General features: G+C 43.4%; 1 protein-coding gene across 11 annotated transcripts in view; it reads right to left on the reverse strand.

Moving 5' to 3' along the window:
• MYO1B (myosin IB) overlaps positions 1 to 14,866 on the reverse strand; it is a 429,756-nt gene that overhangs the window by 23,901 nt on the left and 390,989 nt on the right. For all 11 annotated transcript variants that reach the window (XM_030208964.1, XM_030208970.1, XM_030208968.1 and 8 more), the window contains 2 exons: positions 3,566 to 3,700; positions 1,051 to 1,157 (listed from right to left, as the gene is read on the reverse strand). In XM_030208964.1, coding sequence (XP_030064824.1) covers positions 1,051 to 1,157; positions 3,566 to 3,700 — 242 coding nt within the window. The remainder of the gene's footprint in view (positions 1 to 1,050; positions 1,158 to 3,565; positions 3,701 to 14,866) is intronic.

Genomic DNA, 14,866 nt, shown 5'->3' on the forward strand with positions numbered 1-14,866 from the left:
GAAAGCACTTAAACTGAAATGTCTGTGAATAGCTTACTCAATTCTTACTATTGTGGGGGTAGTGCAATATACATGGGGCAATTTTATAGCAAAGAAACAGTATGGGCTGTTAATCCTAATCAGGTAAGCTAATACTGCAGAGAACTGAAAAACAGCCAAACACAATCCAAAGGGTTGTGTAGGATAAAGAAATGAAAAGAGTGGGAAATACCCTCAGAAACCAAGGCTCCCGCCGAGGTCTGATCAAGAAGACACCGTTATCTACAAGAGATTTTGTGTCCGTGACCTAATTTCTTTCATGGGGTAAATTTTCCCTCCACTTTTCACTCCCAGCTGCCCATATTTAGAGCATAAATTTTAGGAATAACTGAGTGACAAATTTTCCAAGCTACAGCATGCATAAACTTAGCTTAATAAATGCTGGCTTGACAACCTCACATTTCAACTGCTGATTTTCAACGGGGCCCGATACGTTTCACCCACTACTTGGCTTCATCAAGAACCATTCAGTTGTATCATAGCATCAAGGGTGTCGGTTTCGAGCTAGCTAAACGTCTCTTGGAACCGAAGAAAGTAGTGGATGAAACGTATCGGGCCCCGTTGAAAATCAGCAGTTGAAATGTGGGGTTGTCAAGCCAGCATTTATTAAGCTAAGTTTATGCATGCTATGCTGTAATAGTCTGTGTGTTCATGCCAACAAACATACTTTTTTGCCAAACTTAATTTTTTAAGATGGAGAACAGATAGCAGACTGATAATAGCCATGTTTTGGCCTATGAGCTGCATCAGGGGCAAAAAGACCTATGTGGTACATGTGAAAGGATTCATCACAGAGGTAGAACACTCAATCTCAGAGAAGTGTATGCTGTCTACCTCTGTGATGAATCCTTTCACACACAGCATTGGTCTTTTTGCCCGATGCAGCCTATAGGGCAAAACATGGCATTGAATTTTGCCGCCCCTCTGCCTTGTTGTTTCTCGGTAGCTAATTTTCTTTACAGGCATTAAAACAACTTTAGAAAATTCACCACACAGAGCAGCCTATATTACCTGGTTGGATACAATGCTTTCTTGTCCTTGAACAGTTCACTTGCTTCCAGTTTCTCTTCATAGATCAGCTTCTTTTGGTCTGTGAACTGGTCTCGGTATTTCTTACACTAAAAATACACAGTATTGAAAAAAGTAATAATTCATTAACAGACTGGTGCATAAGATCACTGTATAAGTGACAGACCAACTAATGCGCTTGGTACAAATGCTTGCAAGATTGCATGTCGTGTTTGTTCTTCCATTACCCAGCATTTACCAAATTCACTTCATGCAAGATTCTACTCCATCTGGTCTACTACAGAATCTACACAACTGAAGCAGACATCAACACTGGTGACCAACTAACTGCTCTTTTTACAATTGCTTGCAGAGTCATTACCAATGTCAAGATATCTTTCCACAGCAAGTTACTCCTGCTTATGCTGGTTCCAGTTTCAAAATGTCAGTTGGGATCTCCTGCAGAAGTCTCGTAAGGCTACTGTGGGAAGTCCTGGCAGCCATTTTGGCTGAAGAAACAATGGGGGCAAGAGCAACTGGGTATTGTTCTTGCCTGAAAGACACCACTAGACCACTGAAGTAGGGGAGGGAGAATAACCAGGGCATGCAAAGGTAGGGCCTATGGGTGGATGGGTGGCTGAGTGGGGGGGGGGGGGGGGAGATTGAGTGGGAGGTGAGTCTCAGTTTCAGCTGAAAATGCACAGGCATTTTTGGCAGAAATTCAAACCCGGATTTCAGGCTGGTTTCGGTGCTAAAACCAAAACCAAAATTTGGTCGGCCTCTACTAGGGGAGAGACCTCAGAAAATTTAAAAAAAAAAAAATTAAAAAGAACGAAAGCCAAGAAAAAAGCTGAAGTCAACAAACTCTATAAGTATTTGTTAAATGTGTAAAAGAAAAAAATACAATACTGTCACAGTCATTCACAACAATAAAATTTAAAAGACTTACAGGTATATGAACCTGAAAAGCAAGAAAAAAATACTCTTGTCTGAGAATTACAGGGATTTTTAATTATGGTAATCAGACACATCTTTGGTACCTAAGATGATGGCAAGTATATTATACAATCTCAAAGAACTGGAAAGATTTTTGCGATTTCTTCTGTAACCCTGGTCCCGTCCAGACTCCTGGATGCCAGCTATGCTCTTTGGGTCAGGCACCTGGACCAGGGCGTATAAAAAATAAAGTCTGTGCCAGGCTCAATCCCGGTAGGCTGTGGGGCTACTAGCCATCACCAGGTTCACTTGACACAGTCCCAAAAAAGAATCCACTCTCACTCCAGTAGTTTTTTTTTTCAAGCTCTTGAACTTTTACAATTGAAACTTCAAACAGGAACACTTAACATCCAGGTCAGTTGTAATAATTATCACTCTTCTCTCCCTCGGGGGAATCCCCGGGGCACTAAACAGTTGAACAGTCCCTCATCTCTGGTTCAGTTACTCTTATATCCCCTGTATTTCCTTAATTTCCTACAGCCATCCTACCTGGCAGGACAACCCGGGGTTGTGACTTGCCTGCTCCCTGGGTCAGACAAGTGTCCTGCTGGGATTTTCTCCAGCTGCCAGACTGTGTGCAGGACTGAATCTCCCCGTCTATCCTCTCTCTCTCTCTCAACCATCTCCTGGCTCAAACAGGTCTCTCCCTGTTCCACTCATGGGAGGTTTACTCTCTCTCTCCTCCCCGGAACCCTCCTGATCACAACCTCTGCCCATTATGCCGGGAAGGATACACCCTGAGTCAACGGGTCCTGGTGAGGGTGTAGGCAACCAAAGACCATGTTCTCAGTAAGGCAGATGCTTTTATTTTCTACTACTACTACTACTACTTAACATTTATAGAGCGCTACTAGGGTTACGCAGCGCTGGCCCCCCAATGACATCCCCTGTCAGTCATTACAGTATTATTCTTTCCCACTCACATCAATATACCCAGTTGTCTTATTTAAACCACCATTCCTCCCAGCTGCTGGCTAGCAGCCAGACACACTTAGTAATTTTCTTTCGAGGGGATTGCACCTCCACAGACATTATGCATTCAGAACTTGTACTCAAGAGAGATTGTACATGCTATTAAAATGAGACTTGATCCTGAACTAAAGCATAAAAAACCCTTAAAGGGATACAAATTAAAGTTCCTGCTAATTGAAAGCTGACGGAAAACAGCAGTATACTTTAGATTCATTTTCCAAATACAGATGAGGCTGGTCTGTTCAAGATCTGTTGTACGCCAAAGTGAAAAGACCACAAAAGATAACCTTAAGCAGGGCTTAAAAATCATCCGGAAGAAACAGGACCCTAAGTAAACTAATTCAATGGGAGCATTCAAACTAAGGGGGACATTTACTAAAGTTTAGTGCGCACCAATGCCATTATTGTGCATTATCCATTCTGGGGCCCATTTTATGCAGTGGATCCAGCAGCAGAAAACATGTAATAATGGCATTATTACACTAACCTTTACTAAATGACCTCTGTAAACAATTTTACTTTTCAGAAGAAAAAGATGTGTAAAAGGTACCCTCCACAAATGGAAAATCCTTTTCATTTCTTTATCAGTAGAATCCAAGAAGTGGTAAGGCCTTGCAGGCCAGTTCTGGTCTATTGGTGATAGTGAAGGCATCTTGGTCTTCATGTCCAGAAAGTACTTCTGTATCTAAGTTCAAATGTAAATAGCATTTTGTTAGTCATCTGAACTCATAAACCACCTTGAAAGGCAGTCTGTCATTTGTAGAACTGAAAATATCCAACTCTTCCCAACAATCTTCAGGCCCACTTTTAACAAACTCCTGAATTTCAATTAATAAGCACTGACAACTACTGCCACTTAGAGCTCACTTGAGTAGTGATTTGTTTCCATACAAATACTTAGCCGGTGGTAGGAGGCAGGGCTGGTGGTTGGGAGGTGGGGATAGTGCTGGGCAGACTTATACAGTCTGTGCCAGAGCCGGTGGTGGGAGGCGGGGCTGGTGGTTGGGAGGCGGGGATAGTGCTGGGCAGACTTATATGGTCTGTGCCCTGAAAAAGACAGGTACAAATCAAGGTAAGGTATACACAAAAAATGGCACATGTGAGTTTATCTTGTTGGGCAGACTAGATGGACCATGCAGGTCTTTTTCTGCCGTCATCTACTATGTTACTATGGATATTACCCCAACCTAACATAACACAGCTACCATCAATTTCTCAGAGAACAAAAACAAACAGCAGCGATTATAGTCTAACTCAGTATTTAAAGAGTATTTTGTGTGGATAGCAACATGGTTTTGAATTTTCGTGGTACAACATGCAGGGTCTTTTTTTACTGAGATGCAGTAAGTGCTCAGGCGTCCCTTGGTGGTTTTGGGATTGGCGTGTGCTTTCCACATGCAAAAAAATATATTTTATTTTTTAGTGTTGGAGCCGAAGAATAGGCATTTAGGGGCCCTTTTACAAAGACATGCCAAAAACTCGCCTGGGCAGTTTGGGCACGTGTTTTTGGCACTTGCCAGTCCCTTACTGTACCGTGTTTGGAAAAAAGGGATTATTTTAATGGGCCAGAAAATGGGCGTGAAGCAAAATGAAAACCAGCGCACGTCCATTTTTAACCTAAGATCTTACCGCCACCCATTGACTTAGCAGAAAGGTCTCACATGCTACCCAGGCAGTAAGCATGCAGCGCAAACCAGCTACCAAACACTGTCAGGTAGGTGCCCTGCGGTAGAAAATAGAAAATATTTCTACCACATTTTTGGCTCGTGCTGAATTCAGAATTACCACCTGGGGCACGTGGTAGCTGGGCAGTAATGCTAATTTGAAATGCACTGAACGTGCGTAGGCACTTACGCACCTTTGTAAAAGGGTCCCATACTGTACTAATTGGTTAGTGCAATTACACTGCCGCATACTAACAAATTAGTGCAGGATTAGAACACGAGCCCTTGTTGCCTAGAATATAGTGTTGATAAGTGCTCATGCACTAATGGCCATGCAAAAAGGGGCTGATTTTATATACGGCACTTAAAATTAACACACTCTAGGCAATTACGTCTAAGCGTATTCTAAATACCGCGAGTAAATCTCTTTATATATAAAACAGCGATTAACATTATAAAAGGAACACATTTTGTTTATTAATAATTGGCTACGATGAAGATTCTTTGCTTCTGAATCCTTAACGTCTACATTTGCACATCTGATTGTCTTCCTGGAGAAGGGTCTTCAGTATTGACTGCTATAGTTTGAAGTTATGTTAAGTTCTCTAATCTCTTGGTTTTCAATTTGATATTTCAAGCACAAAAATATGAATACCATATTTGTTTTAGAATGTCAAAAACCACAGATGAAGTTACCGTAGGTCCAATTTAGAACTTGGAACAATATTCTACAGAACGTTCTTCATCTAATTCAGTAAATGAAATAACTGTATCCTATTTATTTATTAGGATTTATTTACCGCCTTTTTGAAGGAATTCGCTCAAGGCAGTGTACAGTAAGAATAAATCAAACATGAGCAACAGACAATTACAGAAGTAAAAATATTCAAATAATACGAAGTATGGCATAGTATACTACTTACAATGTCAACACAATATGTAATAGAACACTTTAATTGACAGTGTAGGGTATAAGCAAAGATGGAACATATAGATAAGTAAGAGAGTAAGAGGAGTTAGAAAATAAGGTGACTAATTTAAAGAAAGGTGCACATGAGGACAGAGACGTAGTTAAATATTATCCCAGCTAGAGTAGGCGTGGACAAACATGTCCTGTTGCAGTATGTGTAGCCCGTGTCACTCCTTGTGTGTGTGAGTGAGACTAACAAGTTAGTTACTTCTTCCATTAAAGGCCTGGTTGAAGAGCCAAGCTTTCACCTGCTTTCTGAAGTAGAGATAGTCTTGTGTTAAGCGGAACCTTTCAAGCAGTGCATGCCAGAATGTAGGAGTTAATCCAGAGAAGGCTGGCTTGTGGGTATCACATCGTGTAATGTCTTTTGGAGAACAGGTAAAAATCAACACATTTTGGAGTCTGTGTATACCTTGCAAACCTAGGGCCTGTGCTAGTAGTTCCCGGTGTGGTAATGCCGACAAAGCCCATTCACTTTGAATGGGCTCCGTCAGAATTGCTGTGTGGGTTGATAAAAGAAGCCCTTAGCTTGGAATCTGATTATACATTTTCGGCTTCACTGCCATATTCATGCTTTATCTCCTTCCTGATATGCAGGTTTCCTGAAGTTGCTAACTGGAACTGGGCAGAGGAAAAAGAGTGAGCAATGCTGCCAACCCAACAGCAACTCTAAGGACATGACACAAAAAAAATCTTCCATCAGCACAGAGGCTCATTTATATTTGGCTAGAACCACTTATGCAGCCCACCTGGAGAATGAGGGATGAGCTGAGAAGCTAGGGTTGGTTTTTTAATGAATCCCTGTAATTGTAAAATTTATTTGATTTCTAGTTGTTTCTTCTGTGTTTGTAATCACCTTGTATGTTTCTACTGAAGCAAAAATACAGAATACAAGTTTTAAAATTAAATTAAGGTACATTTTTATTAAAGTATGATACGCTTTTGTTCTTACCATGTTTTAGGAGCAAAGTTTAACACATAAGTGCAAAGCCTGTGCAGTAACTGTTGGGGACATTCCTAGTATCTGCCTGGCATTTACTGCACAGTGCAAACACCATACCCCTGATTCTATAAAAGTCGCCAAAAATTGTGTGTGCATATTGAGACATGCCCTTGATTTGCGTGTGCAATATAACAGAATGGAAGCAAAAGAGAAGAAAGGGGGATCCACTCCTTCCACAATAACGCAAGCAAAGCAAACAGAGGGTGGAAGAGAACCAAGTCGAAATGACCAGCCCAAACACAGAAGTAAGAGCTCCAAACAAATTTATTGGGACCCTACACGGTCCGTGTTTCGGCGGACAGCTTTCTTCAGGGGTCAATAAATGAGTCCTCTGCTGAATGCCAAAGGAGCTTTGAGTGCTGACAAAGCACAAGTATGAGGGCGCTGAGTCCAAAACCTGTGCTCAAGGACACAGACAAAACCAACAAGTGAAAGAATAACAAGCCAATCAGTGCCAATAATTGGTTTTTTAACAAGCAATTATTGGCACTAATTAGATTTAATAGGATCAATGCTCATAAATTTAGGTGCAGAATCTACACTTAAAATTTATGCGTAGCTTGGAAAGGGGGAGTGGAAATGGGAGGGTCATGGGCATTTCGGTGCAGATCGGGAGCATGGTTTTGAGTTACACGTGTAATTATAGAATATGGGTGCTCCATGCATACATTTAGGCGCGGGCATTTGCACCATGTTTTCACTGGTGCAAATGGCAGCACCTAAATTTACGTGCGACCTCTCCGTTTACACATTATTCTATAAATTGCGTCAAACGTTAGGCATGGCTTATAGAATACCCCTTAAGTGGGGTGTTTTCGGCACAGATAGTTTAAGCGCAATTTATAGAATCTAGTCCCATATGACAAATGCATCGGCAACACAGTAAGTGCATCTATTCTGACGATGCAGTTACTGTACTGTGGCTCCAAGCATTAAAAAAAAAAAAAAGTCTAAATCCCCTGTGATCTGAATCCTGACTCTGTCTCACCCCTGAAGAGTGTCTTGACCCTTCTCTCACTTCCCCCCCCCCCTCCAGTGAGCTTGAAGAGCCTCTTCCAAAACCCTGACACTTACCAGTGGTGTCCTGACGGGTTAGTGGGGGACAGACGCCAACTTCATTCTTGCCTCGTCATCAGGCTGGGTGCAAAACTGCAGCTCCGACCCCTTGTGGTAGTCTCATACTAAAGGTCAAAACCACCATTTTGCACCTGATCTGGCGATGATGGAAGGCAAGAGCATCAAAGTTTTCTTCCTGCCCCCTTCCCCACTAACCCATAAGGAACACCCCTAGTAAGTGCCAGTAGAGGAGCAGGGGATGTGGAGAATGAGAGGGGGATCTAAAAGTTCTTTGGAAGCAGGGAGGAGGTTCTGAAACCTATTTGGGAGGATGGGTAAGGATCAAAGATAGATCTGGAGGAATTAAGGTTAGTTTTTAATGTGTGGGCCCATGGTAATTGTGTATCTATTTATTTATTAGGATTTATCTACTGCCTTTTTGAAGGAATTCACTCAAGGCAGTGTACAGTAACAATAAATCAAACATGAGTAATGAGCAATAGAACCTCAAATATTGTGTTCAATTCTGGTTGCCGCATCTCAAAAAAGATATAGTGGAATTAGAAAAGGTACAGAGAAGGGCGACGAAAATGATAAAGGGGATGGGACGACTTCCCTATGAGGAACGGCTAAAGCGGCTAGGGCTCTTCAGCTTGGAGAAAAGGCGGCTGAGGGGAGATATGATAGAGGTCTATAAAATAATGAGTGGAGCTGAACGGGTAGATGTGAAGCGTCTGTTTACGCTTTCCAAAAATACTAGGACTAGGGGGCGTGCGATGAAGCTACAATGTAGTAAATTTAAAACGAATCAGAGGAAATTTTTCTTCACTCAAGGTGTAATTAAACTCTGGAATTCGTTGCCAGAGAATGTGGTAGGGGCGGTTAACTTAGCAGAGCTTAAAAAAGGTTTGGATGGCTTCCTAAAGGAAAAGTCAATAAGCCATTATTAAATGGACTTGGGGAAAATCCACTATTTCTGGGATAAGCAGTATAAAATGTTTTGTACTTTTTTGGGATCTTGCCAGGTATTTGTGACCTGGATTGGCCACTGTTGGAAACAGGATGCTGAGCTTGATGGACCTTTGGTCTGTCCCAGTATGGCAATACTTATGTACTTATGTATACAATCAGAGCCCATTCTCCATTCATTACCCACCCAGCTCCCACTCCATAACATGACATATATTTAGTGTATGAACTAGAGTGTACTGTCTTGCCTGTTCAGTAAGCTGTTGGATTCATGCACACTTGTGCAGTAACAGCATCTAATGATTCATGTATTTGGAGAGTAATTCTATAACAATGCGCATATTTTTAAACACCAAGAATGTGTTAAATTGACCAGAATACTGGCATATAGGGCTAGATTCAATATATCACACCTAAAAAAAATACACCTAGGTGTAGTATATAAAATACACCTAAATTTAGGCATGCTTTATAGAATATGCCTAAATTTCCACGCGGTTGATAGAATATGCCGAGCACCCGTCCATGCATCTAAATTTAGTCAAGTGCAGTTACACCAAATAAAACTTGGTGTAAATGCTGACACATAACTTGAACACGGACCGGGTGTATTTTATAGCCACGTGCATAGATTTTAAAAATGCCCACAAGCCATCCATTCCATGCCCACAGTCACAACTCCTTTTCAACTATGTGACTTAGAAGCAGTGACCATCAAACGGTTTGGTTTGATATAACAGCTGAAGTGGAGGGCGGCCTCTCTAAACTCAAAGTCCTGGATTTCAAGCATGCTGACTTTAGTAAAATGGAGGAATACCTGAGGAATGAGCTGATGGGCTGGGAGGACATACAAGAAGTGGAAGGACAGTGGTCCAGGCTGAAAGAAGTAATAAATAGGGCTGCAGACCTTTATGTAAGGAGAGTAAATGAAAGCAAGAGAAAAAGGAAACCGATATGGTTCTCCAAGCAAGTGGCTGAGAAAATAAAGGCTAAAGAATTGGCGTTCCTGACATATAGAAAAACTTAAGAAGAGGAACACAGTGAGGAATACTGGATGAAACTGAAAGAAGCCAAGAGAGAGGTACGTCTGGTGAAGGCGCAAGCAGAAGAACAAATGGCTAGAAATGTAAGGAGGGAGCGACAAAAATTTCTTCAGGTATATTAGTGAAAGGAGAATGACTAAAAAGGGAATTGTGAGACTAAAAGATACTGCGAACCGCTATGTAGATAATGATGAAGAAAAAGCCAATTTGCTAAATAGATACTTTTGTTCTGTTTTCACTGAAGAAAATCCTGGAGAAGGACCATGAGGGTCTGGCAAAAGTACATTTGAGAATGGAGTGGATACAGCACCGTTCATAGAAGAGAGTGTGTATGAACAACTTGGAAAGCTAAAGGTGGACAAAGCCATGGGACCGGACGGGATCCACCCCAGAATATTGAGGGAGCTCAGAGAGGTTCTGGCGGGTCCTCTTAAAAATTTGTTTAATAAATTCTTGGAGACGGGAGAGGTTCCGAGGGATTGGAGAACGGTGGATGTGGTCCCTCTTCACAAAAGTGGCGATAGGGAAGAAGCTGGAAACTACAGGCCGGTAAGCCTTACCTCGGTTATTGGGAAAGTAATGGAAGCGATGCTAAAGGAAAGGATAGTGAATTTCCTGGAAACCAATAAGTTGCAAGATCCGAGACAACATGGTTTTACCAGAGGGAAATCGTGCCAAACGAATCTCATTGAATTCTTTGATTGGGTAACTGCAGAATTGAATCATCGACATGCTATAGACGTAATCTACTTAGATTTTAGCAAAGCTTTTGACACGGTTCCCCACAGGAGGCTCTTAAATAAACTTGATGGGCTGAAGATAGGTCCTGAAGTGGTGAACTGGATTAGGAACTGGTTGACGGACAGACGACAGAGGGTTGTGGTAAATGGAGTTCACTCAGAGGAGGGAAAGGTGAGTAGTGGAGTGCCTCAGGGATCGGTGCTGGTGCCGATTCTGTTCAATATATTTGTGAGTGACATTGCCGAAGGGTTAGAAGGTAAAGTTTGCCTATTTGCGGATGATACTAAGATTTGTAACAGAGTGGACACCCGGGAGGGAGTGGAAAACATGAAAAAAGATTTGCGGAAGCTAGAAGAATGGTCTAAGGTTTGGCAATTAAAATTCAATGCGAAGAAATGCAAAGTGATGCACCTAGGGAGTAGAAACCCACGAGAGACGTATGTGTTAGGCGGTGAGAGTCTGATATGTACTGAGGGGGAGAGGGATCTTGGGGTGATAGTATCCGAGGATCTGAAGGCGACGAAACAGTGTGACAAGGCGGTGGTCGTAGCGAGAAGGTTGCTAGGCTGTATAGAGATAGGTGTGACCAGCAGAAGAAAGGAAGTGTTGATGCCCCTGTACAAGTCATTGGTGAGGCCCCACCTGGAGTATTGTGTTCAGTTTTGGAGGCCGTACCTTGCTAAAGATGTAAAAAAAATTGAAGCGGTGCAAAGAAAAGCTACGAGAATGGTATGGTATTTGCGTTCCAAGACGTATGAGGAGAGACTTGCTGACCTGAACATGTATACCCTGGAGGAAAGGAGGAACAGGGGTGATATGATACAGACGTTCAAATATTTGAAAGGTATTAATCCGCAAACAAATCTTTTCCGGAGAGGGGAAGGCGGTAGAACGAGAGGACATGAAATGAGATTGAAGGGGGGCAGACTCAAGAAAAATGTCAGGAAGTATTTTTTTCACAGAGAGAGTGGTGGATGCTTGGAATGCCCTCCCGCGGGAGGTGGTGGAGAAGAAAACTGTAACGGAATTCAAACATGCGTGGGATATACATAAAGGAATCCTGTGCAGAAGGAATGGATCCTCAGAAGCTTAGCCGAAATTGGGTGGTGGAGCCGGTGGGGGGAAGAGGGGTTGGTGGTGGGGAGGCGAAGATAGTGGTGGGCAAACTTATACGGTCTGTGCCAGATCCAGTGGTGGGAGGCGGGACTGGTGGTTGGGAGGCGGGGAATAGTGCTGGGCAGACTTATATGGTCTGTACCAGAGCCGGTGGTGGGAGGCGGGGCTGGTGGTTGGGAGGAGGGGATAGTGCTGGGCAGACTTATACGGTCTATGCCCTGAAAAAGACAGGTACAAATCAAGTTAAGGTATACACATGAGTTTATCTTGTTGGGCAGACTGGATGGACCGTGCGGGTCTTTTTCTGCCGTCATCTACTATGTTACTATGTTTTATGTGCATCACATTACAGAATACGCTTAGACAGTTGTGTAAAGAAATTCTAATTAATGTAAATTAGTGTTAATAATTGCTTGTTATGGCAATTATTGGTGCTGATTGGCTTCTTAACTATGTCGTTATGCCCATATCAGCCCTCTTCTGAAGTCACTTCACTGGCTCCCTATCCATTTCCGTATACAGTTCAAGCTCCTCTTATTAACCTATAAGTGCATTCACTCTGCTGCACCCACTACCTCTCCAACCTCATCTCTCCCTACACTCCTTCCCAGGAACTCCGTTCACTAGGCAAATCTCTCCTAATTGCACCCTTCTCCTCCATCGCTAACTCCAGACTCCGTTCCTTTTATCTCGCCAAACCTTATGTCTGGAATAGACTTCTTGAGCCATTACATCAAGCTCCATCCCTGGCCGCCTTCAAATCTGGGCTAAAGGCCTACCTGTTTGATGCTGCTTTTAATTCATGGCTTGTCACCTGCTCGTATCCTTATCTTGTCTTCCTCTCTTCAATAGTCCCTTTTCCCTATGTGTCCTATTGGCCTGTCCTATCCTTATCCCTTATTTGTCCTGTCTGTCTGTCCTGATTTAGATTGTAAGCTCTTTTGAGCAGGGACTATCTTTTCTTCATGTGAAGCACTGCGTACGACTGGTAGCGCTATAGAAATGATTTGTAGTAGTCAGTGGCGTAGCCAGACTGCCAATTTTGGGTGGGCCTGAACCCAAAGTGGGTGGGCACAAAATTTTCTCTGTACCCCCCCCCCCCCCCCCCCAGCAAAATGTAGTCACACTCAGATACATTTGTCACACAGGGTAAAGTGCTGCTTTTCAGTGCATCCGATTTCAGACAATTTATTTAATAGCCTAATCCTTTTCAGTGAGCTTTCAGAGGCCAAAACCTCCTGCCTCAGGTCAGTATAATGCTGTTACGGTATCCTCTCCTGACCTAAGGAAGGAAGTATTGGTCTCTGAAACTTTATTAACACCATATTACTTTATCCTAAATTAAAAATAAAATTATTTTCTTTACCTTTGTTGTATGGCCATTTACTTTTTCTCATTGTGTTGCTCCCAGTCTCTAGATTCTGCTTTCCTTCGTTTTCGCTTGACTCTTCTGCCAGGGTTTCCTGGCCATTTCTCATTTTTCTCTCCTTTTTCTTTGCTTTCTTCAATATTTTTCTGCCTCTCTCTGTGTCCAGATTTAATTCATTCTTACTATCCATTCTTTAATTTCCTTCATCTACTTATGGCTTTTCATCTTTTTCTCACCCTTGTTCTCCCCATGCCCCTTCCTCTTATTCTCCAATCTTTCACTACTCCCCCTTTCCATGCAGCAGCTCTCCTCTTTCTCTCCCCATCCTTCCAGTGTCTCCCCTCTCTCTCCCCATCCTTCCAGTAGTCTCCCCTCTTTCTTTCTGCATCCTTCCATCCAGTGTCACCTCTTTCTCCCTACCCTTCCATCCAGCGTCTTCCCTCTTTCTCTCCCCATCCTTCCAGCCATCTACCCTCTCTCCTGATCCTTCCATCTAATGTCTCTCTCCCTCCTTCTAACCAGTGTCTATCTCTCTACCCTTTTCTGTTCAGTGTCCCTTCTCTCTCCACATCCTTCCACTCTCCCCTTTTTCTCTGCATCCTTTCATCCATCTCCCCTCTTTCTCTGCCATCCTCCCATCTGTTTTCCCTCTTTCTCTCCACATCCTTCCATTTTCCCTCTTTCTCTGCCATCCTCCCATCTGTTTTCCCTCTTTCTCTCCCCATCCTTCTGTTTTCCCTCTTTCTCCCCATCCTGCCATCTGTTTTCCCTCTTTCTCTCCCCATCCTTCCATTTTCCCTCTTTCTCCCCATCCTGCCATCTGTTTTCCCTCTTTCTCTCCCCATCCTTCCATTTTCCCTCTTTCTCCCCATCCTGCCATCTGTTTTCCCTCTTTCTCTCCCCATCCTTCCATTTTCCCTCTTTCTCTGCCATCCTGCCATCTGTTTTCCCTCTTTCTCTCCCCATCCTTCCATTTTCCCTCTTTCTCCCCATCCTGCCATCTGTTTTCCCTCTTTCTCTGCCATCCTCCCATCTGTTTTCCCTCTTTCTCCCCATCCTGCCATCTGTTTTCCCTCTTTCTCCCCATCCTGCCATCCATTTTCCCTCTCCCATTCAGGCCCACCAGCCCCAGCTCCCATTGCCGGCCACTGCTGCTTTTCCTGATGAGCAGCAGGGCCGGCGCTACAAAAAGAAGCGCTCAGCTGACTGAGCTGAGCGCCAACGCGTCGCTAACCCGACGAAGAAAAAATGGTTAAAAAAAAAAAACGCGGCACTGCACGCAGCCTCGAAGCATTGGCTGCTGGCTCTGCAGGTTCCTTCCGTCTCTTACGTCACTGCCCCTGCTTCGCTACAGGGGCAGTGATGTAAGAGACGGGAGGAGCCTGCACAGAGCCAGCAGCCAATGCTTCGAGGCTGCGTGCAGTGCCGCGTTTTTTTAAAAACATTTTTTCTTGTCCTTAGCGACGCGTTGGCGCTCAGCTCAGTCAGCTGAGCGCTTCTTCTTTTTGTAGCGCCGGGCGCCGGCCCTGCTGCTCATCAGAAAAAGCAGCAGTGGCCGGCAATGGGAGCTGGCGCTGGGCGGGCCTGGGCTGGAATTGGGTGGGCCTGGGCCCACCCAGGCCCACCCGTAGCTACGCCCCTGGTAGTAGTAGTAGTTAACTAATTAAGTTGCATGTGCAAATCCAGAATAGGATCGGATTTGCTCACACAACTGAAGTTGTGTTATATAGAATCTGGGAGAAAAATGCATATGTGCAGATACGCGTGTAAATACTAATATTCTGCTACACACCATTCTATAACCTGGCATCTAAATGCCATGGTGCATAGTTTGAGGTGCCAACTATCCAAAGAGTATTGTTGGTGCTTCACGAATAAACATCTGTTGTTCAATCATTTTTGGTCTGTTGTGGTTTGTGA

Source organism: Microcaecilia unicolor, chromosome 7, assembly GCF_901765095.1.
Source record: "Microcaecilia unicolor chromosome 7, aMicUni1.1, whole genome shotgun sequence".
NCBI lineage: Eukaryota > Metazoa > Chordata > Amphibia > Gymnophiona > Siphonopidae > Microcaecilia > Microcaecilia unicolor.